This window comes from Battus philenor, unplaced genomic scaffold (assembly GCF_028537555.1).
Source record: "Battus philenor isolate CCGP_79_NKW_IND1 unplaced genomic scaffold, ilBatPhil1.0.hap1 SCAF_3, whole genome shotgun sequence".
NCBI classification, from domain to species: domain Eukaryota; kingdom Metazoa; phylum Arthropoda; class Insecta; order Lepidoptera; family Papilionidae; genus Battus; species Battus philenor.
In genome coordinates, this window is record NW_027181693.1 from 6891086 (window position 1) to 6918797 (window position 27712).

The 27712-nt window shown below is 33.2% G+C and overlaps 4 protein-coding genes across 9 annotated transcripts; 2 read left to right on the forward strand and 2 right to left on the reverse strand.

The window, feature by feature from the left end:
- Nucleotides 1-858: 858 nt before the first annotated feature.
- LOC137926991 (metallo-beta-lactamase domain-containing protein 1) lies at nucleotides 859-3907 on the reverse strand. The gene is made up of 4 exons (XM_068770755.1): nucleotides 3688-3907; nucleotides 2476-2640; nucleotides 2297-2410; nucleotides 859-1098 (listed from the first exon to the last, which is right to left on the reverse strand). Exons 1-4 carry the CDS (start codon nucleotides 3836-3838, stop codon nucleotides 905-907), a joined length of 624 nt encoding a protein of 207 aa, XP_068626856.1. The 5' UTR covers nucleotides 3839-3907; the 3' UTR covers nucleotides 859-904.
- Nucleotides 3908-4528: 621 nt separating this feature from the next.
- Asph (Aspartyl beta-hydroxylase) lies at nucleotides 4529-17007 on the forward strand. Of its 6 annotated transcripts, none has more exons than XM_068770875.1 (17): nucleotides 4529-4627; nucleotides 4755-4866; nucleotides 4940-5128; nucleotides 5640-5749; nucleotides 5912-6187; nucleotides 6332-6577; nucleotides 7169-7301; nucleotides 7721-7836; nucleotides 7919-8030; nucleotides 10147-10224; nucleotides 10789-11012; nucleotides 11108-11432; nucleotides 11821-11918; nucleotides 13325-13559; nucleotides 14659-14764; nucleotides 15279-15989; nucleotides 16395-17007. In XM_068770875.1, exons 2-17 carry the CDS (start codon nucleotides 4815-4817, stop codon nucleotides 16543-16545), a joined length of 3162 nt encoding a protein of 1053 aa, XP_068626976.1. In that variant the 5' UTR covers nucleotides 4529-4627; nucleotides 4755-4814; the 3' UTR covers nucleotides 16546-17007. The 6 variants fall into 6 exon arrangements, with proteins under 6 accessions (XP_068626976.1, XP_068626978.1, XP_068626977.1 ...); XM_068770877.1 differs by having other exon boundaries at nucleotides 6422-6577; XM_068770876.1 differs by lacking the exon at nucleotides 10147-10224.
- Nucleotides 17008-17200: 193 nt separating this feature from the next.
- Nucleotides 17201-24584, reverse strand: NKAIN (Sodium/potassium-transporting ATPase subunit beta-1-interacting protein). Its single transcript, XM_068770881.1, has 5 exons — nucleotides 24437-24584; nucleotides 24082-24219; nucleotides 23443-23523; nucleotides 19282-19534; nucleotides 17201-19052 (listed from the first exon to the last, which is right to left on the reverse strand). Exons 1-5 carry the CDS (start codon nucleotides 24488-24490, stop codon nucleotides 18322-18324), a joined length of 1257 nt encoding a protein of 418 aa, XP_068626982.1. The 5' UTR covers nucleotides 24491-24584; the 3' UTR covers nucleotides 17201-18321.
- A 441-nt stretch (nucleotides 24585-25025) lies between these two features.
- On the forward strand, nucleotides 25026-26110 carry Uch (Ubiquitin carboxyl-terminal hydrolase). The gene is made up of 2 exons (XM_068770668.1): nucleotides 25026-25157; nucleotides 25244-26110. The coding sequence occupies exon 2, from the start codon at nucleotides 25250-25252 to the stop codon at nucleotides 25940-25942; it is 693 nt and encodes a 230-aa protein (XP_068626769.1). The 5' UTR covers nucleotides 25026-25157; nucleotides 25244-25249; the 3' UTR covers nucleotides 25943-26110.
- Nucleotides 26111-27712: the final 1602 nt, after the last annotated feature.

Consider the following 27712-nt stretch of genomic DNA (forward strand, 5'->3'; position numbering starts at 1 on the left):
TAGGCCGAAACTAGATAGTAGATCCTAGGCCGAAACTAGATAGTAGATCCTAGGCCGAAACTAGATAGTAGATCCTAGGCCGAAACTAGATAGTAGATCCTAGGCCGAAACTAGATAGTAGACCCCTTATGAATTAACTACTATATAATAGTGGAAGGCACGCTGTTTTGGCAATCGATTGAATCCACGACGGCGTTAATATTTCGGCTTATGTAACCTATATAGGTTGTAAATTCACTGATACACGATATTAGACGTTGAATTTCAGTTGTGTTGATGATCTTGTTGAAAGCGGAGATTCATGTTGTTGAGACTATTGGTCACGTGGGAGTGACAGAGCGGCTACGAGAATAGCGCCGGCAAGTTTCTCCAGTTGTGATTACGAGACGCTCTGACGGTAACAACTTCAAGCGTTAATTACAACAATTACCACAGCTGCGAAATGCCTTATAATCGAGACGCTGATTATTAGATGGTTGTTCGATCTCTGCGTGAAGATACTGTTTCGTCGGCTGCCCATCAGGGAGTAACCACTAGCGGCCATCACGTCGGGCTCATCACCGTTTGACTAGAGAAATTCTCTATGCTAACTGAAATAAAATTATTGACCAGACGAAATGCTTGCATTTGCCTGGTTTCAGTTGATGTAAATTCTATTAGGCATACGGATTTGATAACTTGAACGAAACAGCAAAAAATAAAATAAACTTTACGCTTGAATATATTTCAATCAAAAAGGTTATTAAATAAATAGTGGTTTTACGCAATTTTTAACTAGTGTAATTAAATTAAAGAGGTTCAAAATTAATTAACCAATTTATATATTTATTTACTGATATTCAGATATACGAGAAAGGTTTAATTGAACCTGAAATAATTTTTTCACGATATGTACGGTAATTTTTCAAACGACCTGTTTCCGTACTATTTGTCTCATATCATTAGTAACTTTAAATTTTGGACCGTGTCCAGGTATTATCCAATCTGCGATATCAATTATTTTTGACCTATTTCTTAACTGCCGAATATTGTCCTCACTCCCTGCTTCCAGCCATATACTTGAATCTTCAATGTCCTCATATTTTTCGAACAAATCACCTGAAATAAATGCAAATTTTATTAAGCCGAATATGTAATCTCTATCAATTGTCACCTGAATCAGATCTTTATTAGTATTTACGAAATGTTGCGCGAAGGCAATTTCCTATAGTAATTATATTGGTATGCTATGGGGTAGACCTTGGTGCAGCAGCGGACGACTTACGTCTAAAATACAAACATATTAATCTGTATGATACAGTCTAAAGCAAATTATTTGATGTTAAATAAATATATGCTTTAGACGTAACCATCTCAGCCAATTGAAAAATAAATATCTGACCAATTCTAACATACACAACCGTTGTCTCTACCCCATCCGCGAATCCTGCTTAGATTTCGGTTCATACAGAATAAAATCATTTATATGGCCACAGATTGTTACACAAATAATGAAGACTTTCATGTTAAATTTGCCTACCTCCAATCGCCTAATTAATTAAACTGGCATCTAAGCATTATTACAACTCTGCCGTATCACACCAAAATGACTGTAGGTGCCACACAGCCTACCATCTGTCTCGCTTTAAATAATAACGAAAACACGAATAAACATATTCCATCCTCATGTGGACAGCTATCATACAAAAACTACAGCCACGTATTGATCAAGTTTTCTCAAACTACAAAAAATTAGGCGGCCAGGATGGTTAGAAATATACAGGGAGAAAACACCTGATCATCCAGCATAGAAGCGTAACTAGACTTTAACCTAGAACTAACGCTTATCGAAGACGAAGTAATGTTAACAGGCAGTAGAAGCCGATCAAATCGAGGATCGGCTCTCTTAGACACCTTCGAAATTCGATCCAAGGGATTATAAAGACATTTAAATAAAAGCCCAATCTAAGTTCCCCTCTTCATAACCTTTGCTTCTGGTAATTTCATGAAGCGCTCCAACGAATTATGAGATTGATGGCTCCCAATTCGCTAAAAAATCAATGTAACGGCTCATGCCAGTTTTTAACCAAAGCGTCCTGTCGCCTTGTGATGAAAACTTGCCACTAAGGAATAAATTCAAAATATATTTAAGAAGGCATTTACACGCACTTTTAAATTATTATAATTAATAAGCTACCGCCAAGTCGATACAAGCTCTGCTGAGAAAAACTGGCCAGAAACACAACTGTTGCTCTTTTTAAACAGTGAGCAGTCAGAGAAAAAATTGAACAGATAACATCTAATTAATAAAACTAACCTGTTATAGCAATATTTTCATTTTGTAGTGATTTAACTAAAACAGTGACATCAGATAATGTATGGCCGGGGGTGGGTATAACTTTTACTGAATCATTAATAGCATACTCCTCGCCTGCAAGCATTATTAAATTTAAAAAAAAAATTACTACAAATATTTTAATGTATTTCACTGCTTACCTTTTTCAAAAGGAAAAATATAATATTTATCCTTAAAGGATATACTAAAACCAACTATATGTTTGGCCTTAAGAAATAGGTTATTGTTTCCTATGTGATCAGAGTGCCCATGAGTTGACACAACATAATTTATGTCTTCAGGTGCGAGTCCATGTGTTTTAAGTCCTAAAAATTTATTAAGCCTTTGTTAGCTCTTAGTGGCTAAAAGTAATGTTCATCTCCCACACTGAAGAAGAAAATGTACCAATGATTAACTACTAAAACTCTGTTTATATTGATTGTTTTTATTATACAGACCAGTTCTTTTACATGTAGGTTTCCCTAATATGTTTTCAGAAATGTAGCTATCTTACATATATCACTTAAGTGATTTCCAAAAATATAATTAATGTTAGTATTCAGGACAAATACAGTATCATGTAATTAGAACAATATACAATTTAAATTTCAATCTGAACTAAATTTCAATCAATCTCTAGCAACTATTAAAGGAAATAACAAAAATCATATAATTTGCATATTATTATCATTATAAATTTATACAGATGAGCAGAGGACTCCTCCACTTTTTCTAGCTTATGCAATCTTGTGTATGATCTAGTAATAAAGATTGATTTAATGTCGATGAATTCAACAAATGTATTCAGTCCACAAACACTCCATAAATGTAAGTGCCTATCAAAGGCACAATATTTACCACATAAACATGTAGTTTAAGAAAAATTATGGTTAACCCATATTAACTATTGATTTACTTATAGACAAGCTGATAGATATATATTAAAAATAATAAAATTTGTGACATTACATGTTTTTTTTTAAATAATAACCTTAACCAAGATCATTTAACAATAAATTGGTCAAAATTAAATTTATTAGCTTTATTAAAACAATTTTTTTTCTAAAATGCTCATTTTCAAAATTTTAATAAGTTCTTGATTTATTCTACAGTTTAAAATTATGATATAAAAAAGGCTGAACTTTTTCGATATTTAGTTATCAATATTTATTCACTTTTTATGAGTATTATAAGAACAGATTCTAATGCCTTTTATTAGACCGTAGAATATGCTAATTCTGCGAAAATTGAATTCATTTTTTTCTGTGTAACTGTAGTCGTTAACCAAGATATTCGTCGGGAATGAAATATAGTTCATAAATGAAAGACTCATTTAAAAACAACAGTAGAGTATTTAAATTATTCTCAATTACCGCTGATAATTTTATCAGAATCCCATGCTGTCATAGAGTCTACTATTATATTATCAATGCCTTTAATTAAACTACAAGTACAATTAGCCGTCATCTCGTTACTTGAACTCATCTTTGAATATCCGTCATAAAGAACTATAACTTCACTCATTTTTTCTCAAAAATCTTAAGTGTAAAAAATGTCTATTTAGATAATATGACAAACAACTCATCAGCTGTTTATCATTGACAACCACTGCTGACATCCAAAAGAAATACAGAGACTTGTATCCATGGCGTTAAAACAATGATAAATAACATTAAAATAATTTTGTTGATAAAATATGATATTAGTTTTAAAACGGAATGTATAATATATTTTACTAGAAAGATTTTTGAACAAATATATCAAACTAAATACGTAGAATACTTTGAACTATAAGGACCAACAGAACTCAATTGTTTTAGAAAACGCTTTATTAATGAGAGCTAATTATTCGATTACACTACTAATCTATCGGCTTAGATGAATAAAACAATTTCATGTTTCGAAATTAATTAATACTATGAAATTTGAAGGCATTACCAAGAAACATTGTAAGCGCTAACTACTGGTTTTAATCAAGATAAAGAAACATTTGTTTGTATGTTTGCGTGTGTATGTGTGTATGTGAATCCAATAGAAAAAAATTAAAATATATTTTCTAACAATAAATTTTCATTTAAAAACAAAATGACATCCACTTGATTCTTTGATTACCTAATTTTAAATAATAGTTTAAGTGTTTTTAACTTTTATTGTATTATGATTATTTTACATGTAAGACATAATAACGAAGACAGTCGTAGATAATGTGACAGGTTGTAAGTATATCTTTCTCTGTCTTCAGCTGTCTTTGCCGGTTATTTTTAGGTTAAAATCTAAAATAAATTCTTGAAACTACAAGTGGTACAGTGTTAGGTAGGTTATTTTAAATTCTACATGTGCGTCGTTTTTATGTTATGTGAATTGCGCATTTAAATCGTTTATATAATGCGCAATTATCCAAGCTTTGCGCTAGTTCAACTTTTATCCTTTGTTTACACAGGGTTATGAAACATTAAAAGAGACTATCTGTCGCTGTAAGGGCGCCAGACAAAAACTAATTATGTCAGGGGATGTACAGCCGAGAAAACGTAAAGAAAAGAGAAGAAAAAAAGGTAAGAATGCTTTTCTTTAAAAAAAAGGTTTTTTTTTGGTTATTAAATACATTAACGATTCGTGTAATACCAGATGAGCTGGGAGTGGAAGAGCTGCGTGGAACAGCTGCAGTTTTCGGCGAAGGCGACGTGTTAATGCATTCTCAACATGAACATGGCACTGGTGGACATTGGTGTGCTAAAATCATCTTTTTTTCTCTATTGGCTGTTCTGATTACATTAATTGGTTTAATTATACTTGAAAATAGAGGTCTGTCAGAATGTAAGTATTTTTATTACTCTTATCATAAATGCATATCAAATAGAAGTAAAATAGTAGAACCATAAAACAGTTACAAAATCAGTTTTTAATTTTTTATGTTAACAAAATATATGACTTATTCTTGATAATCTTAATAGAAATATCACCCTTCTAAAGGGAATACAGTTACAGATGTTGATCTCCATAGAGAAATTGCTAGCTGCTTGCGCAGAAGAAAGATGAATTAGTAGTAAATACACCTGTTTGATGTATATGACATCCATGATTGCTAAAATACATCCATTCTCAAACAACTACTTTCAATAATACATTCATCCTTAAACATAGCTACAAAAAATATTTTCTCAAAGAAAGATCAGGTTGTATAAAATAGGCTTTCTGCCGACACTATCCAACAAACATAGGGTTATAAGTTTAATAATGTATTTTTTGTTCTATTAGGATAAAGAAATTTGTGTCCTTTCATAAGTCATATTTAAATTATTTTAGAGCAGTCTTTTTCTTTTATCAGTGGAAGCTAATGCAGTAGAATCACGCTACTCTGGTGTTTTAGAAGGCTGGATAGAAGATGCACCTGATGATGATCATCATGATGAACATACTTTAGAATTAAGAGATCATGTAAGTGACATTAATGCATTATTTAACATAAATTTAAATTTTCTCATTGAATTTTTTCATTATTCATTAATATTTTTTAGAATAAAGTTCAATTACATCAAAGCATATCAAATTTAATCTTTATTCTCATATATATATAATTATTCTAAATGTAATAATTAGAGCTATGAAGATATTCCTGATCATGGTGATGATGAAGAATCAATTGCATTGGAAGACAATGATACAGATGATGACCACAATGAAGACTTCCATGATAATGAAGACATCCATGACGATGAAGACAATGATGAGGAGGACAATCACTCTGAAGAAGATAACAATAATGAGGATGAAGATAATGAAAGTGATGAAGAGGAAAATTATGGTAGTGAAGAAAATATTTTAGAGGATGATGAAGATGTTAGTGCAGAACAAAATGTAGAAGAGGATAATGAGGTGTGACAAAAATTACGAAAATCACAATTTTCATTTGAATACTACTAAAAATTTAACATTACTTATAAGTTATAGTTTGGTTTTTTAATTAATTTATTTGAATAGATAAAACTTGTTTCTCATGTCTACATTCAATTTAAACAGGATGATGAAAAATTGGAATACAACAAATATTACAAATATGATGATCAGAGTGAAGATGATCCTGATGGTGATGATAATAATAATTCACAGGAGGAACAAGATAATGATAATTCTGAAGAGTATGTAAATAATGAGGAAGTTAATGATGATGAAAGCAATGAATATAATGATGACAATGAAAATAATAATGATGAACAAGATTCTAAAGAAAATTATGATACTGGGAGCAAGGATGATAATAATGAGGTGCAGAAAGAAATAACACTAAAATGAGATGTGTCAATTGTGGAATAGAGATATGATTTACATTTGCACTAACATCAGCTAACGTGATATTCTCCAAGAGATATTTTATCTTGGTTAACAGAAAACAGCTATTGGCTGGGAGAATGTGTATTTCTACTAATAGATATTTTAGGTACCTGAATTGCGCATTAACATTTAAAAATTACTGTTTGAATAATGTGTTTGATAGAATGTATCACTTTAGTATATTAATAAAAAAAGTTTTAACATAAAAACCAATATGAAATTAAATTGTACTATTGTTAAAGATAGCAACCGCTTACTACTAGTTAAAATAAATGCTGAAATAAAATTAATATTTTGATATGTACAACAATATATTACTATTAAAATATGCAATTAATATTTGACCTTTAATATGAATATTGTCTTTAAGCATGAATAAATGTAATTAATCTGTGTAAAATTTGACATGCATGGGATTTTAGCAAATTAAACAATCTACTTCAAATCAAAGCGTAATTTCGCTTCTTAATTCATATGCTCCTTTCAATAAAGTATGTAGTGATGAAATGATTATGCCCTTCACAGTATTCCCAAGAGAATGAAGAAGAAGACTTGTCTGATGAAGAAATAGAAAGGATAGAGAGAGAGTTTGAAGATGAAGAAGTTATTGCCGCCCAAGTTTCGAATTTAGAAGATGATTTGATAAATGATAAACAAGGTAAAATATTTTTTTTTTAGTTATCGAATTCAATGTTAGTAAACTACAACTGCCTCATTTTATGTTTCAAAACATTGCGTCGATTTTTGATTATACATAGTGTTATTGATTAGTCTGATAATCTCTGAGAGGTGCATAACATATATATATATATATATATATATTAGCTTTCAAGATTTTACAAACTTTACATGATAGATCGATATTTAATGTACATATTTTATAACATAGACTTCATGTTCCATATTACTATATGACATATTTTGAAGAAAGTAATAAATGTACATAAATAGAATAATGTGTCCAAAGTATTAAAATTTGTAAATTAAAAGTTTCATTTCATTTCATCATGATTTCATTTCTCACAAAGAAAATGTACCAAACATAATTTTTTTTACTTTTTGTAATATTTTCCATAGATCATGATGAAATAAAGGACGAAGATGATGATGACGATGAAGAGGAAGATCCAGATGCAATTGAACCACCTATTGTTGAACAAATTCCAGTTCTCTCTGGAAAGCCTTTTGTTGAGGTAAATAAACAAAAATTTCTTTAGGATTCTTACAAATAATTATCTGGCTAATGTTAATTTTAATCGATATTTTCATTCACAGTTTGAAGATGAAACTTCTTCAGAGAAGCCAACTGACACTTTAGCTGAGGAGGAGGAATATGAAAAGCGACAAGAACAGATCCGTCACGAAAAAGAAGAAGCTTCATCACAAAGTAAGTAGTGAAATATTGATTGTTTACAATTAAGCTATTTCTGTCAGAAAATTTATATACATAAATCAATATTGTTAAACTTATATTTGAGACCTTTGTTGTTGTGGAGTTCGTTCCTGTTTCTTCTCCACAACTATAACACCTTAGAAGCAGGTAAAAATCAAAATACAGTAAAATAACAAGTTGATGATGAGCCCTGTTAATAATTCCAATATTGAACAAATTAATTTTATCTTTATCTTTGAATACTTACTACCAACATTGATCTGTAGCGCTTTTGCTGAACAACTTGCTTACTAAGAGACCATAAATGCTTCGCACTTATTTGCTAAACTTACATTTGCTTTGAGTAATGAGTGTGTCTAACATGTTTTTATTAACCATTAACTTGCTTGATAAAATGTTTTAAATACCGCCATCTTTCATTTCCAATTTTTTATTGGATATTTTTTAAGGAGGAAAAAGTAAAAATGAGCATATTTAAAATAGCACTTTTGTAATTTTTTTGACATGGCTTGCACTGCTGTCCACGTGGCATTTGTAGCTTCCGCGAGTACAGGGCCCTGAGGGTACTTAGCCGAAACCTCTTTTAAGGTAGCGAAACTCAGGGGCGCCCGGAGGGTCTGGCCGCCATATACTACCGGATTGGAGGGCCGCTGAGTTCTGGGATCCCTTTGGATGATGTTCCATGGAATGACTAAAGTCTAGAGCCCACAGAAGAAAACTTCAGCTTGAGCTGCCATTAATAGTAATACCCGATTAGAATTCCGTTTCAAAAGCGCCCGAGAAGTGCTAATGTTATTACCGCTGTTGAAAACTTTAGCGTGGGAAGAAAAAGAGGCGAAAGAAATTCTAGCAACACTTCCATCTAAAGTACCACTTTTGTAAAACCTGCGTGCAATTCTAAAGAAAACGTCATACTGGTCTGTGATATTAAACACCTAAATAAAATTTATTACTACTACAATATTTAAATAAAATTATATTAAAACATCTCATTAGTACTTGAAAGTGTAACTGTACTCTTTAATAGTATCCCATGTAATTTTAGCTTAATTCTTTTAATGTTGTGTTTTTTTTTCTTTAATAACTAAAAATACCACACAAGACCTATATAATTTTGGGAATTTTTATTTTAAACCATATATGTTTTTGGGCTTATTTTATACAGTTACAGAAAAAATATAAATACTAATCATTTCAAAACATTTGAACTGACACAGTTGATCTGAACAGATCAAGAAGAAAAATAAAAGATTTGCTTAACAAAATGGAAAATGAAGAAGAAAGATAAAGAAATTTACCCAAATCACTGATAAAGTAAACAAAATAAAGCAAATTCTCAACCCAACATATATCAGGCACGCGGTTCGCGGCTCGCTGTGCTGCCAAACGAGTGAGCCGAGACGGGCCATGAACCTAACAAAGCGGTTGAAACTCTGAGGAACTTGCGCATCGAATTTAAAGTACTTTAGCTGATAAGCCAGCGTATTTGGTCGCCGAGCTACAAGTACGTGTACTTCTTCGAAAGTCTGTGACCGGGATTACGAAACTACTTGAAAAATTCATAATATTTCATCTTCATATCAGACAACAGAACCTCAGTGCCTGGCATAGAATGCCCCAAAGGCCGCGATGATCGGTCTTGTGCTGCACGTATCGATCGACTTCCCGCGACCTTGATTATATTTACGGCCCTTGTAGTGTACCTACCCACGCTGCGTCTACGGGCTTATGATAGCCACTCTAGCAACTTTCGGTCCCAACCGTCATCGACTGAATATGCAACGTGTCTCGCTGCGCACTGCGCTTCAGACGAGCAGTCCTTCAAGAAGACCGGTTCTTCTGCGAATCTCATTTCTATTTCCATCTCGCAGCATAGCTTCGAGTATAGCCCTCTCCATTGCTCTGTGGGAAGCCGTCGTATATAGCCCATGTAAATGACTACATCTCAAATTCATAAGTCATCACTGGCAACATAAACTGGTCAAAAATTTTTCGTCTTTAGACATTTTGTGGCGAGATATTTGGAAGCTGAAACTGGACAATATACGTCTCAATTTAGAACAGTTGTTATTATATAGTATTATGGTCTAAAGTCGCACGTGTGTTGCAGTGTGGCTGAAGGCGGTGGTGGGTGGCGCGCTCCTGCTGGCCACACACGCCGTCGTCCGCCGCTGCACAGCGCCGCGCGGTGCGTATACACAGCAACCTCACTTGCTTCCTTAAAAAAAAAAAAGTACCTAAAATATAAAGAAATATTAAAATGTTGCTGTCAAACATACCATAACACTAAATAATAACAGATATTATTTATTTCAAATCGGCACGCTAGCTATACATAAGTTTTGTTCAGCAACGTACGAAATTATTATTATCTATTTGCCTATTAGACGTATTTATCTCTGGTCATAATTATGCTAGCTTATATTTTAACGTTAATAATAACATAAAACAAAGATAAACGGCTCTCTATTAATAAAATAAGCCTCGATCACTCTACCGTAGGGTAAATTAATTATAGCCAAGAATTTATATTTTTGCTATTAGGGTGATACTACAGGACAAAAGTTAATGATTTACGAAAACTGTTTATGCATTCTATAATTCAAACTTAACATTTCCAGATTTATCCATTCGTTGCTTTATGAAAGCAATTTCATATTGTCAAAACTGTAAATTCCTAAAATCCCTCATTTTATTTACAAATAACAATTCGTTCACACGCGAAAAAATCATGCGTTTTATTTCATAACAGATATACCTCAAAACGAAGACGTTTCACGAGAAGAAAGTCCTTCTCTTGTTGATAGACGTATGACTCTTATTCCGGAAAGGTCGGAGCCACCGTCTCCTGAAGAGGTCTATAAACCTACGTATATTGAACCCGTGGAAACGCCCGTGTCATACCCAACGGTATCTCGTTCAGTTGCAATACAGGAAAAGAAAGTTGACGAAGAAGTGGAAATAAATGCAAATACGGTAAGTAAAATATAAACGTTACACGTTTATGTTGTATGTTAGTAAAATGAATGAAAAATTATAAATGTATAGACGGTCATTTTATTTGAAAACAGGAAGATACTTCAATAAGAAAGGAGGTAGACAAGGAACTATATAGTGATGACGATGATGAAGAAGTTGAAGACGAGGAAGAAATAGAGGAACGAAATGAAAACCCGGCAGAAGATAAACCTGCGATTGAGAACGAAGCAGAATCGGAAACCGAGGAAATTCCGGATGACGTTGAAATTATTGACGACGACCAAATTGAGGAGGAGATTGAAGAAGAGGACGAAGATGAAGAGGAGATTTCGGATGTCGATGACGCTGAATTACTAAGTCGCCTTGAAGCAAAATACGGCCGCTTGCCTGAACCGCACAGACCTGGACAGAAACACAGTAAACATGTGCTTGAATGTGTCCGCTTCATTACTAAGTCGTCGCTACATGCACTGACCCTGCATTAACCAATTAACCTTCTTAGTTGGCATGATTAACAAAAATGTGAGTTATATTAACGTTCGTTACATTTTTCTAGATATTGTTACTTGTGCGAAAAATCGACTTCTTTTGTGTCGTTTTTACAATTTTTAACAATATACTCTTTTTAGTTAACTAGAGAATCTAATACAACTTTAGTTTTTTATAGGCAGATTTTAAAAGATTACAAGTAGGTTCTCTTTAACTTTACTCGAGAACAAGCTCCACTGTAATTTTAAACATTGAAAATATAAATATTGACATACGAATTTATAAGAAGATATGAAATGATGTTATTGCATTTTAGATGACGGTGGAAATAACGTAGAAGACGAGTGGCCCGGCGAGCCGAGCGACCCGTACTGGCGTCAGCAACTCGACGATGCCGAACAAGAAATCCGCCAGGTAACTTGATTTTTATTAAATTACTTTTGTACATTTGCATAGTTACTTCGTCTATATATATGACAGACATCTTACAATTAAGAATTACAAAGGTTCAAACCTCAAAGGTAATTGACTTTTTAATGTATTTAAAGGAATCAGGAGTGTTTGATTAAAAAACAACAATAACTTGTACTCCACTACATTAATATTTTACTTAACAGAAAAGTAAAAGGTAATCCTAAAATAAAAGAACAAAACAAACTAATTTTAAATCATATACCCTTTTCAAATGAACGGAGATTCCGTTAGTAACAGTTTGATATTGAATTATGTCCCTGTAACATAACGTCTTTTATCAGTGATGTCTCCATCGCTACCACTTTCAAAACTTTTGCGTAGTTTTGGACTTTCAATAATTTATATATAAATAGTATCTAAGTATTTTTGTAAAACTTAAAAAGTGTAAGGCGACGTTTTGCTATGTTTGTATTCTTACTACTTATTGTTCTTTTTGCTATAATTCTCTTAACCATAATAATGCATGAGTGGAATGCATTAATATGAATGAAATTTTGAAGCAAGACGAAACTTGCACGATGTTATGCATCAAAAAACAGTTGTTGATATGTCGCAAAAATATGACATAAGATCTAAATTATTATTTTCGTATAATTTTTTTTTGAACCATTATTATAACATGAATTGTTTTGCAAAGGGTTTACAATATGTTAACAATGTGCTTTGGCTATGAACAAGTACTAATACTAATTATTTAGTAAGAATACATTTACTTGGTTCGCCTTTTAAGAAATTCTTTTTAGATAATTTGATAAGCGCTCCTATTTTAATTATTTCGCACGTCTCAATTCCAGGATTGGCTGGATTAACAGATTTTTTGCAATTAATTTTCCCTTAACTTCTTCCCCTGCTCGTTGTGCCATTTTTTTTCATTTGTCTCGTGAGTGGCGTGTCAGGTTGCGTGTTGTGCCCGCACCCCGCATGGCCCGCCCCTGGTACGCTTCGTACGATGTTGCATAAGTCATGTTACCCTAGTATCTTGTAAAAAACAGTTATATTGATGTTAGTGCAATATATTGAAAATGATCCAACAACATCATATCAGCCGATAGACGCCCACTCTTGCATAGGCCGCCACCAAAAATCGCACCGATGACTTGACTACGTCGTCGGCCCAACTGGTGGAGGTCTACCCGTGCCGTGTCTTGTGATTAGTTTCATTATTTTGAAAAATAATCAGAGTGCGATGACATTGCGTAAATTTGTTGCAAAAAAGTGACGCTAAGGTTTTTATTTAATGTTAATAATGTAGTAAAATAATTGGTAAGCTCTAGTAGGTATGTAGCTAGGTATGCCGAAAATGTGTTGTGTGGAATTTGTGTGTGAGTGTGTACTAACATGCGGAGGGCACGTGGGCGGCGGTTAATGAACGGCTGTCGGTCGCCGCGCTGGCGGGGAGCGCGCGTGCGCTATGGCTGTCAGCGCGCTCGCTGGATCTCGCGGCGGAGCAACGCCGCGATAACAAACTGCTATCCCGCGCAATCGTCGCCTACCTACAGTTACTCAAGATGAGCGACCGTCTCTCTGACACTAAACTTCTTGAAGTCACCACCAGGACGTTAGATAGAATACAATTTAGAGGTAAGTTCAGTCGAAATTCATTACGAGATTTTAAACAATACTCATCTTCTATCTTCCCTCCCCTATCTAAATATATATAAAAGAGATTTCCACCTAATGAGACACGATATCTGGAACCATACGGCTTAGAGATTTTAAATTTAGTAGAAATATTCCTCTTGCCGAGAAGAAGTTAGTAAAGAGCCAATTTTATGAAACTCCAACCACAAAGAGGGATGCGAGGACATTCTCTAAGTCTGCGAAGCAGGCGGGGGGACTAGATTTGAAATTTCCACCAATCACCACCAACAGACTTATCACAATATCTCTGGAACCGTGAGACTTGGAGACTTCAAATTTTTTAACGAATATTCTTTTCATTGGGTAGAGGTCAGATAAGAATCAAAGTTGTACTTCACGCACAAGGCGAGTTCAGAAAATGTTCATTATTTTCTAACGCTATAAAACATATTGTTTTGGCACGTTAAAAATTACCAGGAAGGAATATTATGAAATTATATATTTATATTACATATTTGCGGACAACGCGAAGCGAGAGTGTGGGACATTTAATAATTCTACATATAATTTTATGAACATTAATACATAGTTATTTAATTTTCATCGTGAATTGGTTATTAGAACAATGTTTGATTAATAAAACTGTTTAATGATTAAATTAGGACATAGTAATCAAGTCATTCCGAAGAAGCACAAATAGCTTATAAAATAAGCTGAAATAGGGATTGTTTCAGTCAGCCAAGATGAAGCCCCAAAGTTTCCATTTACTCATTAAAATTAAACAAACTTATCTTAGCTCGTAAGATCTAAGGTAAACATTTTCTAAGGATCCTCGTTTTGATAAATACTACTAATCGGCTACGAAACTTTTGTCACAGCCAAACCAAACCCTACAGATACAGAGTGTGCCTCTCCGCGAGGACGGTACAATTTTTATCTGCACTAGTAATAAACAAATATACCAGAAACAATAAAACACAGCTAAATAAACAGACGAATAGCAACGTACACGTGTAATTACAGTATTCGGTGCTCGTATCAAAATGGTTAGTACTAATTTAATAATATTATAAATAATAATTTAAATATTACTTTTCAGGAAATTACTTGAGCGCTGAACCTGTGTACAGAGTGTTGATCCGCCGGTTTCCCAATGAAGTTTCATATCGAAACAATTTAACCGTCTCGTTTCTTATGGCCAACAGGTATGTTTATATACAATAAATTTGAAGTGATTTTGTCAGTGCACAGTGGAATTTTTGTGTCATTACTTCCGATTCTATTTATATAGTATGTACGTGTAGGTATTTTGTGAGAAAAAATTTTTCTCAATTGCACGAGAGATATGCTACATATGTAAGAATATTAAAGAATTACTTTCGGAATTAAACGGGGTATATATATATATAAAATTATATATATATATATATATATATATATATATATATATATATATATATATATATATATATATATAAAATTATATCTCCCGTTATTCTTTGTTTGTTCTATATTGAAAAATATCAAAAATTATGTTACCGACCGCTATGAAATTTAATACTACTTTATGTATATAACTAGATACTACAAATAGTTTCTGGTGTAATCTAATTGTGTATCTGAAAAGTAATAATAGAAAATTTGTGTCTTCTACCAATATTGAACTTCAATTGAATTGCAATATTCAAGAAGGCCTTTAACGTCTATTCATTGTTCCAGGGCTGATTTAGCACATGATGTACTAAAAGAAACACTTAAGTTGTGGCCGAACGATCGAACAGCATTAGCTCACCATGGCTTCGTTTTAAAAACTCATTTCAATAAATTGGAAGAATCCGTCGGTTTATTTTACAAAGCTCTGGAGAATGACATCGGGCCCGCATGCGAGCCGCGGTTCTACTACCATTTAGGCGATGCTCTGTTGCTGCTAGGTCGGTTTAAAGAGGCGCACGAAGTTCATAAACGCGGCGCCAAACATGGGCATTTCCTTTCTCCGGCGCAACGGTCATTGTATAATGTAAAGAGGCTAAAAAGTCGACCTTGGTGGCAAATTGAACAAACACCTTACATTAAATTAGCTCAAGCGTTAGAAAACTCATGGAGAGACATATTAAAAGAAGGCGAAGCTGCAAGAGCGTTGTATGAGAAAGAGAAAGAAGGTCTAAAAGAAAAAGGAGAGTGGACGCAGTTAGACATATTTGTTAGAGGTCAAGAGATCCCCGGGCGTTGTAAGAGAGCGCCCGTCACTTGTTCCATTGTTAAAGCTGAAGTTGCAGCCGCTCGTTGCCGGAGGGGACAGATAAAATTCAGTTCCATGGAGCCCGGGACACATGTTCGACCACACGTCGGCCCCACGAACTGTAGATTACGAATGCACTTGGGGTTAAGCAATACCAAAGATACTTACATACGAGTTGACCAAGAAACCAGGTAGATGTTTATCCTCTGTTAAACGCTTTCAAAAATATTCTTCAAGTTTAAAATATGTATCACACTTTTATATTGAATGATTCAAATTCGTTAGAGTTAGTTCCCTTTTATGAATTGACCAATCAGCAAAACGGAATAGTACATTGAAGCCTCTAACTCTTTATTTATATCTTTCAATGAGAGTTTAGCTTTTTAATTTCGCTCAAAAACTCGAGAATTCCAAGTGTCAATCAACCTTAATTATTTACTACATGTAAGGTCCAACCTCATTTGAATTTAATATTCTTATTTGTATACCTATGTAAAATACATATGAAACAATGTACAGTTTCAGAATGACATCACGATTTTCTGTAACAATAAACAAATACAACTTGTGCGTCATCATTTTTACCATTGTTATAGGCAGTGGCAGTTGGGCAAGGTGTTGTTATTCGACGATAGCTTCGAGCACGAGGTTTGGCACAATGGCACCGGCACTCGCCTTGTACTCATCGTGGACGTGTGGCATCCCGACCTCACGCCTAACGAACGTCGACAGCTGCCCGCCATATGATGATAGTAAATATAACAAGAAATCTCAATGTGGAAGTATCTAGACATTTTGTAAAAACTTTAATTAAATAATAAAACTAGCAAAGCTATTGTTACATGCTTTCAAACTATTTTTTCCGTGTGTAAGTAATCTTTAATCTAGTCTGCATCCAAAACAAATCTCAAATATCATTACAATTTCTTTTGTTAACGCTGAACTAACTTCGTATAGTTATAAGTCATCAAATAAATAAGTAAAAGTGACGGCAACGACTTCTGATAGAACAGAGTCTGCGGGTATGGAAAGTAAAACAATAATTAGTTTTAATATTTAGTACCCTCCATTTTGAAATCACTTGTTCTTAATATATTGTAAAGGTTCAAATGTTTAATGCGCACGATTATGTTTATGTAATCCCTCTGAATGCTTTTAAAAAGTTCTATGTTACAAGTTATTATTTTGTAAATATACTTCAATGCCCGATATTGTCTTTTATTTATTACAATAATTTTTGTCTGATTGGTCATGGAGCAAATTAAAATATTTAGAAAATATAAAACAACATGTTGAGAGTTGACAATTGTATATTTGGTACAGTTTACCCAAAAAAGTTTGCCTAAAAATAATATCTTATACTAATAAAGCTCATTTCTTACATTCTAAAATTTTTAAAAAATATAAAAGATGATTGTTAAAATATGTTTCTAAATTGTAATGTAATACGGCAAGTGAATTAAAGTAATAATAAAACAGTAAATATATACCGCATAGTAAAGTAGTGTTTGTGATTTTCATAAAAATATTCTATGTGTATTACTATTAAATAATGTCAATATCACGTTTTGAACTATACAAATAATCAAACTGGGGTTGAAATCAAAATATAATATTTTGTACCATACAAACAACAACACTTTCCTATACATATGAACATATACTGGATAAATTTTTATAAAAAAATTAGCATTCTTTTTCTAAGGCTTTACAGTAAATGTCAACATAAATGAAGTCAATTTTATACAATAACTACATAGCAAAATTGTAAAAGAGTTGTATAATTAAAGAAAAGTAAACATTTTTAATATAAATTTATACAGAGGTAATTTTTTGTGGAGAAGACATTAATTGTTGATGAAATATTACTAAGATTTTGCAATTTTTTTCTTAGAAAAACTCTATAATAAGGCCACTTAATTTAGTTATACCACTACATTTTATGAAATTATAGACTTTTAGATTAATTGTAAAATATATTAAGCTATCATTTGTTTGAAAATATGTGATTTTCAAATATTGTGTTGGACGGAAAGTTTCTAAAATCGGTGGATCTCCATGTAGGAATGTTTGTCATATTAGACAAATATACAATAACTACAGAAATATTAAGTAAACTTATATACTATGTTGAGAATTGTGCTATAAGATTCCAAAATGTATATACCTAGTCTTCATAAACATTAATCGCTAAGAATTGTTTGAGATTACACTTTTAAATGTCAGAAAATCAATATTACATTTAATGCTTGTGCCTCGTCTTAACAACATTAAAGCTAAGTTTAAACGTAACAAATTAAGAAAAAAGGAATGTATTTCATACATCAACAATAATGACTAAATACTTAATATATATCAAATAGAAATTAATATTATCAGAAGAGATACAACAAATAATGCTATAAATTCGAAAATTTACACAGGTAATGAGATTGAATTAACTTCAATGCATAATCGCAAAAACCTAACATTTTAAGTAAAAAAAACTGAGCATCATCGGTATAAGGCACGGTTAGGATTGAGCTATGGCGCCACATTGTAGGCGTCGCTTGTGGGTTGGTATGCGGGAGGGCCAGGCGCTTGCGGGGTGGCGCGAGCGCTGTAAGGGGGCGCCGGTGGGGGAGGCGCTTCCCAGCCTTCTCCTCCCGGATAACCCATACCGTTATTATAATCATTAACGACATACGACGGAGACTCGGAACACGGACTCACCGTGTCTATCCGGGAATCGTAACTCTGCGCGGCGACGTCGTATCCGCGGCCTATGTTATCGTACGTTACATTCGATTTGTAGTTTCGTTGCATTTCATATGGTCTAGGTTCGTTGTAAGGTCCAACTACGTCGTGGCCGATGTTGTGAGCGCTCCTGCGTGCTGTATTGAACCGATTAGTCATAATAGGCACAGATTCTGGAGGAGGCGGCGGCTCGTATACTTCCTGTGAGCGCGTCAGAGTATTCTTTTCTGGTGGGTGATAGGACGCCGGACGGGCCGCGTGGAAATTTGAATATGAAGAATGCGCGGAGGTCGGACGCGACGGCCGGGCGTCACGCGGCAGCGACGCGTTAGAAGACAAGTATCCCGCGTTTCTATAAGACCGACGAGATCTCCGTACTGAAGAGCTCGCGCCTCTTGAACCAGATCTTCGCTTAACACGCCTTGGCGTCATCGGTTTTGACGTACTCTCACTTATGTTTGTTTCAGTGGGACTTAATTCTATCGTGTAAGCTGGTCGACGGGGCAAGGTGCTTTTATCTGTAAATTATATTGTTATTTTAACAACAATTATATCCAAAAATATCTGCATTTTGGTAATTTTATGATCATAGTCCTAAACCTTTATATTTATTTCTGACAACTAAATAAACTAGAGATAATATCTAACAATTAAAATCTTACTGAACAAACAAAACAACTTAAACAGATATGGTTATCTTATTCAAATATATTTAAAATTTCAATTTATTACGGCAAATTTACATACCGGATACAGATTTACGTTTTTTATAAGAACGATAAGCCAGTAAACATGTAAGTGGCAAGGCGGTGGCTGTAAGAAGTGCAGCAATAGCAGACTGTGCAAGTTCCACGTGGTGCCAATGCAGCAAACATCCGTCTACATGTGCAGGACGCCAAGTGCCGGGACCGTCTACTTCTCCCCAAACAGGTTGACACCCCCAACCATTACCTTCCCACCAACTAACACTTCCAGTTCCTAGTGATAACAACCCACTTTCCTGAAATGTGTATAATTTAGCATGAATTAATTAAAATTACATTACATTGTCTGTTATATCATTAATTACTATAATATTTTGGCAAAATTGAATGCAACTTATAGATAGGGTATAACCATATGTGCCATTAATGAGTAATAATGTTATTTGAAATTAAATATGATACATATATTACTTCAAAAAAATCGAATTATTGATTCAATTGGGTATCAAAACCAGTGGCAATAGTTATCAAAGAATGAGAGACAAGGGGACAACGCCAGGATAGACTTTCAGGGAGGAAAATGTGAATGTAGGTCCAGTCCGACCGACAACAACTGTATCGCGCGTAAGAAAAGCAAGCATACCTAACGAACGGCACAACGGTTCTGGTTGGACTGGGATGAACCGACGTAAAAACTAACGGTAGCAACTACACGACTAAATAAGTCTACATCTAATCTGACACCAAGTCGTTGTGGAAAAGCAAACGACGATGACGAACGATACCGTTCCCAGCGATGACATTTAACTCGGCAGTGGCAATTTGAAGGAATACCAAAACCTACCACAAAAACACTCAAAAGTACCACATTATTCGTTAGACCTTGCAAGGTCATTAAGCAAAGAGGATAAATTGGAGGAGCTGCACCATAATAAATGGCACAAGGACTGTCAGAAGTTAGACTACCTGGCGAAAGGTTCCTAAGTGATGTAAAATGGTTATTGACCATTACCATACTGAACTTATCACATCCACTAAGTAACTATTTGCAGACCTGGTGTCCATCAGCGAAATTATGTGCCTGACCTTAATGATCAACTTGATAGTTGATCTCTGATGAGAACTAATCAGACACAAAAAGGGAAGGGTTGTCTTGAGCAAAATATCGACAATCTAGATGAAGAGAAACATCTCCATTGCAAGCAAAGTTATATTATGTTCTATATTTGTATATTATGGCTGTGTGTCATGGTTAATTAGTGCAGAAAAAGAAAGTCTTGAAGTTAAGTAAAGGAAATAAATGTTGTTTGCAAGTCCATCCTCAACCAATTCAAAACTCCACAATATGGCTTCAATATCTTGACTTATTTTGTCTACATCGCCCACAGACAACCAGTTAACTTTAACAAGTTACTGGTAGTAGGGGAAATAGACGATACTCGTAAATGGATGATCACCTACCCACTGATCTGATCAAGTCAATTCAATAACTGGACTCTATTTTGCTAGTGTCTTGAGGATAGCAGAGGAAAGGATGGCATGGATAAAGTTCATCATTGATTTAGTCCAAGCATTTCAAGACAAATACAGCCTTAAGTACTGAAGTAACAATTGAAAAGAAGTTATATACAAATAATTTCAAAATAATCTGAATTAGGTATTTTGATTACGCATTTTAAAATTTTGTAACAACTGTGTTATCAACTATAAAAAAAGTATTTTTTTTTCGTTTTTATCTGCAATCAGTCTTAGAATATAAGCAGATTTTTCCCTTTTTTCTTTGTCTTTTTTAAGATGCACTTCACCAGGAGACACCTCATCCATCACCATCTGACACCAAGTTTTGATGTCCTGGCGTTTCAGTCGTTTAATTTAGCTGACGGTTGCTAATGCGGTCGTTGTATACATTTAACTCCTGGTTTTCTCTTCTTTAACAGTTCTAATGTTTAGTGCTTCATGGATCTCTGTGTTCTCAATAATCCATGACGCATTTGATATGGTTCTTGAGATACCATTTTGCAGTCATTGGATAATGTTAAGGTTGGAATAGCCAGCACTTCCTCAAAGTTGTGCACCGTACATCTATATTTATTTTAAGATTGTTATGTATGTTACGAGTAAAAGACCAGAATCGCATGCTCAGCTCATCTCATTTGAATTTTATGTAATCTTTTCAAATCAACCTTATGTCTAAGTGTAAACCGAGGTAACGAACATAACCCATCTGTGGCAGAATGTTGTCACACATTTTTACTAGACTACAGCTTCCTTCCCTCAAAGTAAATATAACATGTTCGAATTTAGTTGGATTGACTCGGCATTTGTGGATCCATTCATCAACATTATCAAGGCTTTATTGCAACACTGTTGATGCCATGGGTACTTATTGCTAGCAAGTGTTACAGTGTCTTCAGGAAATGTAGCCGTAGTTACACTTGTGTTTTTAGGAGATCGACCGTGTAGATGACAGCTCTCTACCCTCTCTCACCAAAAAGAGTCGGTCTGTGAGGTATGACTCCAATAACAGTAACTATGTGGTAGGGAAGACTTTATTTGATACAGAAAACCTTTGTGCCACACATGGTCCAAGGCTGCCTCTGGACATCTAAAAATACAAGTCAGCAGTATTTCTTTTTTCTGTCTTATTTTGTCACAAGCCCAATATACTCCAACATTTAGTAATAATAAAGGTATGTGGTTATTACCAGGCCTTTACTGATTAATGATATTCCGCTTAGAAGGATCCTGTCAAACATCTCGGAAAGCACAGGCAAAAGGCTCATGAGGTTATATGTAGATGCGTCTTCCGGGGGCTAACCTTGTGATGAGATCAAATCCAGGGGCTACTTGTTTTATAGCTCATTCATAGTCCTCTTCAGTTCTTTAATAGTGACTGGCCCTGGTGGACTGGACAGTTGTATGTTCTGTGCAGCGTGGACTCTACTTTGTTTTCAAGCCTTGTTTGTTATTATATAATAGAAGGTTTAAAGACAAAGGGTAGACGTTTTGCAAAAATGTTGCCTTTTTTTTAGTTGTCCTAGTTCAGCCAGATTGTTTTCTAATGGAAAATTTGTATTGTTGTGGCCAACGACTTTGTAAACTTCCAGAGAGAATTTTCTGTTTATTTTATGGCAGTTAACTTTTCAAGTTTATTTAGGAATGTTGCATTATTTAAAGTATCTATTGAGATTTTCAGCTGACTGGTAGCTTTATTAGGTGGAATTTCATCACTTGTATACCTAACTTGGTGCCATCTTTCGTAATCTTCTTTTATTTTGTAATTTTAACTTGATGTCAAGCGATATAATCCAACTGCTTGGCTACTAGTTTCCTTTTCTATAGGAATGTTTTCCCATCAAGCATTTTGTACCAAATTAGTAATGTATTTAGTTGCGTCATCTAGCTCATCAGGTATTTTAGAGAAACTTTCAACTCTATGCTATGAGATTATTGCACAAAGTATCTGGCTTTCACAGCTAATGATGGATATTTTTATTGTTAGTAAAGAAAAAAATTAAAATGATGAATCATTTTTAATAATAGTCCACTGCAAAACAAGCTCTGCACAAACTGTTTAAAGATGAATGAATGAATGGTGCAATTTTGTTTTTATTCATTTCTTTTTCATGAAATTTTGGTCCAAAGGAATTTGCAACACAATACAAATCGGTGACAAAAAAATACATATAAATAGTTTTTTAACTAACCCCATAAACATCCAAAGAAGCAAGTTGATAATATAGAACAAAAAATTCAGAAAAGAAAAAGTGATCTATATTAAACCAGTGAAGGGTTATTGTATCATTGAAAGTTAAGGGTAAGTATATCATTAACAATGGTAAATTTCAATTAAATTATTGTATGATTTTCTTAATTATAATGAACATAAAACTGCAATTTCGTAATTATATGCCTATTAAATATAATTTATTGGCATACCTTATAAAATAATAATAAAGAAACTTTGCACTGTACCTTCATTAATAAAAATATAGGTTCATGAAACACTAATGTCACTGAATCATTGTTTTTCTCAGTAACAAATATTTAGTTTTTACATGTTAAGTGCAACAAACAAATTTAATTCTTCACATTAATTTTAATTCTACACATTAAAACTGACCTCATGTACATAAAGATGTAAGGAGTCATTGCATAAAATTTAGCAAATAATATAAATATTAGAAGTTTTGTTTTAACTCACCCTGTTTAAACCACCTAAATTCATGTAGTAACATATTAAAAATATGTTCCATGTTAACCACAAAAAACTCCATATTCCATACTGCAATGTTATAAAATATCACTTATTATTATAAATAATCAAGCCTTACAAAGGAGTTATTTTAACAATTTGTATATAAAATCCCCTGTTTTTTGAAACATTGTAAAAGAAAATTTCGAAAAATTTGACAATTAAAGACAATTTGTAACAAACCTTAAATTTGATAAAGTAATAAAGACCAAAGAAGCAGCACTTGATCTTCAAAAATGACACAAAATTTAATCAAATTCTATCATCTAAACCAATCGAAAATTACTTAACAGGTAAGGTTACAAAACATTTTTAAGTAGTATACAAGTAACAAAAAATCTGATGATTAATTATTTCCTTGTTATTAAGTGATTATGTAGTCAGTTTATTCCAACAGATTCAGTGTTTAAAGCTATAGTTTGTAGTATGCCTTATTGTTAAACACCATTAATTGAAATAAAATGGTTAAGTATAAATTTACAAGTTGATTTTACAAAAAGATTAAAAGATTTAAAATATTTTTTTTCAGATATCCTTAAAAAACCACTGTAGAAACATTTTAAAATTTAAAAAATGAGGTTTACTTACAGCCAATAAGTATTTTGTTATGTACTGTACAGCTCCAAAAGATCCGAAAATTATTAAAAGAATGTTAATGAAATTTGATATTATAGGAAGCCACATATAGCCTAAAAAATCAAAAACCTGTCGCTGTATCGTAATGATCTGAAAAGAAAAAAAAATATTTGTAAAAATTTAACCTTGCTGGAAAATCATTTGGCCTAAATAAAAGTATAATTACTAAATGAATGAACAAAATTATTTTTATCCTTAAGAATATGTGTAGTTGAAGCCGAAACAATTACAAAAACATTTCATTCCATTAAATATAGAAGTATATACCCTTTATATAAACATTTACGATGGAATATATCACACTTACCAACTCTAGTATGCATACTATTAGCAACACAGTTCGTAAACCACAAACAGCCATTTCGATGTTTTATTTTCATTACTTAATTTCACTACAAAACAATAAAATACAGTTAATAATAAATTCCATTGTATCAACTATTTGATTACATAGTTCATTCCATCGAAAGGCTTGAGCATACGCCACGAACCACAGAATGTAATTGGTCATCAAAAACTTTTAAGTCAAATTTCAAAATCAGTGAATCTACACAAATTTACGGTAATAGCCATGTAAGGAATATTATTAAAATTATTACATTTTAAACAATATAGGAAATATAAATTAAAATATATATTTCGTTTATACTTATATAATCGGGACATCATCCTTTTCTTAGATATTAAAATTACAAAAGAAGTCAGACCTTACTTTTACTTTTATTATTCTTATATAAAAATGTTTAATAAGTAACTTTAGCATAACTAAAATTATAACAATCGTTAATTAAACTAATACTCATAATATTAAAAAATATATATTGTTAAAACAATGACCTCTTTCAAGCAACACTTGGTTTCACTGTCATTACTTTTCAATTTCCAGTCTAGATTGTTTCATTCTGTTCGTTTCGCTCCGATTGGACCGTTTAAACTCTAGGTATTGATCGATTACTGTTGCAATTTTTCCAAACGCTTAATATCTTATTAATTTGGTCTCTACTTATTGTATTTGCCTAAACTTTTACGTGAGTATTTACTTATACTTGGTAATTTACTAAATATCAATAATAATCTAGACCGGTAACCTAGAATTTTGAATTCTTTATTCCAGAACGAAATGGCGTCGGAAACTTTAATTCCACTAGAATCGAATCCTGAAGTAATGAATAAATTTCTTCAGAAATTAGGTGTTCCAGATAAATGGAATATTGTAGATGTAATGGGTTTAGAACCTGAAATGCTATCCTGGGTCCCACGACCCGTACTTTCTGTTATGTTGCTTTTTCCAGTTTCGAATGCCTACGAAGAATATAAGCAAAAGGAAGAAAATGAAATTCTGTCTAAGGGTCAAGAAGTGACCAACAATATATTTTATATGAAGCAAAACATCAGTAATGCTTGTGGCACGGTTGCTCTTGTGCATAGCATTGCAAATAATATCGATAAGATTTCACTTTCTGATGGCCACTTGAAAAAATTCTTAGAAGAAGCCAAAGGATTAGATGCTTCTGCACGTGGAACTTTGCTTGAAAAATCAGAAGGTATCATAAATGCCCATAAAGAATTGGCCCGTGAGGGTCAGACTAATACACCCAGTGCTGAGGATCCTGTTAATCACCATTTCATTACCTTTGTTCATGTGGATGGGGCACTGTATGAGCTAGATGGACGTAAAGCATTTCCTATTAATCATGGACCTACTTCTCCTGATAGTCTCTTGGAAGATGCAGCTGCTATTTGTAAACAGTTTATAGCACGTGATCCCAATGAAGTTCGCTTCACTGTTGTTGCATTGACTGAGGCAAATTAAAATTTTTGTAATGTTTCTAAAATGATAAGTCATGCCCAAATGTTTTCTAAACATGCTTTGATTTGATTGCTTTAATGTTTTGATAATTTAAACCAAACTTAAGCATTGCAAGCTAATGTGATATTCTTACACAAGTGATTAGTATTAAATTATTTATTTTGAAAAATATCATTTAGTTTTATTTAAACCATAAACTATTCCCCCTTGTCTTGTACAAATATAAATATTTAATAATAAGTAAATATTTAATTTTAAATAAGAATGGTAAATAACAGTGGCGTAGCTAGAATATTTGGGGCCCCTGGCAAAATTGTGGTCAGGTGCCCCCCCCCCCCAGTTTTTTTTACTGAGTTTCAAAATTTTTAGATTTCAGAAACCAATGGCCTTATCTTTTCACGCACATAAGACCATATGGTGTTCTCTTGGGGTGTTTTTTTAAAACTTCATATGGTGTTTTCTTCAAATGAATCTTTTTTTTTGAAAACGCCATATGGTGCTATCTTGAAGGTCAAAATTTACAAAAAAATATAAGGTGCTATCTTGAAGGAAAAACTTTTAACAAACACATATTTAGTTATCTTAAAGGATTAAAAAAACGGGCGTTGGTAGCTTTGGGGATAGGGTCCCAAAAATAAAACAAAAAAATTACCTTGTAAAAAGAAATTAGCCGAAATTTTAAAAATATCATAAACCGAACAGGATGCATTTGAACCTGATGACCAACTCCGACTAGTAAATGTTTCTGTAAAATATTGTGAATGCGGCTGACCCACGCATATTAAAAAGGGAAGATTCGCCACGCTATTGACGAACGAATGAGGTGTTCACAGAAAACATATAGAAAAAGACTTCTTTATTTTATAACACAATTTCGAAAATTAACATATGGCGATTTCGGCTACTATGCGCATTTTATGTATGAATTGTTTAGGCATGAAAATGAAGTATATTTCGGATGAAACAGATGTTAGCAGGTCTGCGATTTATGGTATAATTCATGGCTTCTCAAATTATTTATCCAAATAGTGACTTATTATTAGAGGTGATACAATCAATTAAGTTCAAACGTTTACGTCGCGAAACAGTCACCACAATCTACACTTTGTTGACCCTAACGATTTAATAATTCATACACAAAATATCGAATGTTTATGGAAAGTATTCAAGACTGTTTGCGTTAAAACCAAAGGTCTATTGAAATAGCTGCAAACCGTTTCGTTTTCAATAAAAATATGCGGCTAGTTTCCTATTTTAATAAATTCTTGGCCTATTTCATTAAATTCTTGATTTTTAATTTTGGGGCCACAAAAGATACCAACTCCCAAAAAAAATTAAATAATAAAAATCTCTGACTAACGAACCGAACCAGTTCCGGCATATATTAAATTTGTAAATGTTCTTAGGGCCCCACTAATCTGTTGAATATGTCATTTTTGGCAAAAAAGGTCCCACTGGAGATCTGAACTCTGACATCGCTAGTTAAAATCGTGGTTTTCCTTTTGTCTTTTAACATTTTTTTGTTCATCAAAAAAAATATTTTCAATTTGGGTGCCCCCCTTGCTCGTGGTGCCCTAGGGCGACCGCCCCTCTTGCCACCCCCTAGCTACGCCACTGGTAAATAATGCAATTTTTTGGAAATCTAAGCATTCAAACCAACTTAATTGTTTGGTTGTTCAGTAATGACAACTTTAGTCAAATAAAAAAAAATGTTTTGGTTATGTATATTTTAGAAATCAGTTTTACATTTTACCTTAGCTGTGTCCTTTACAG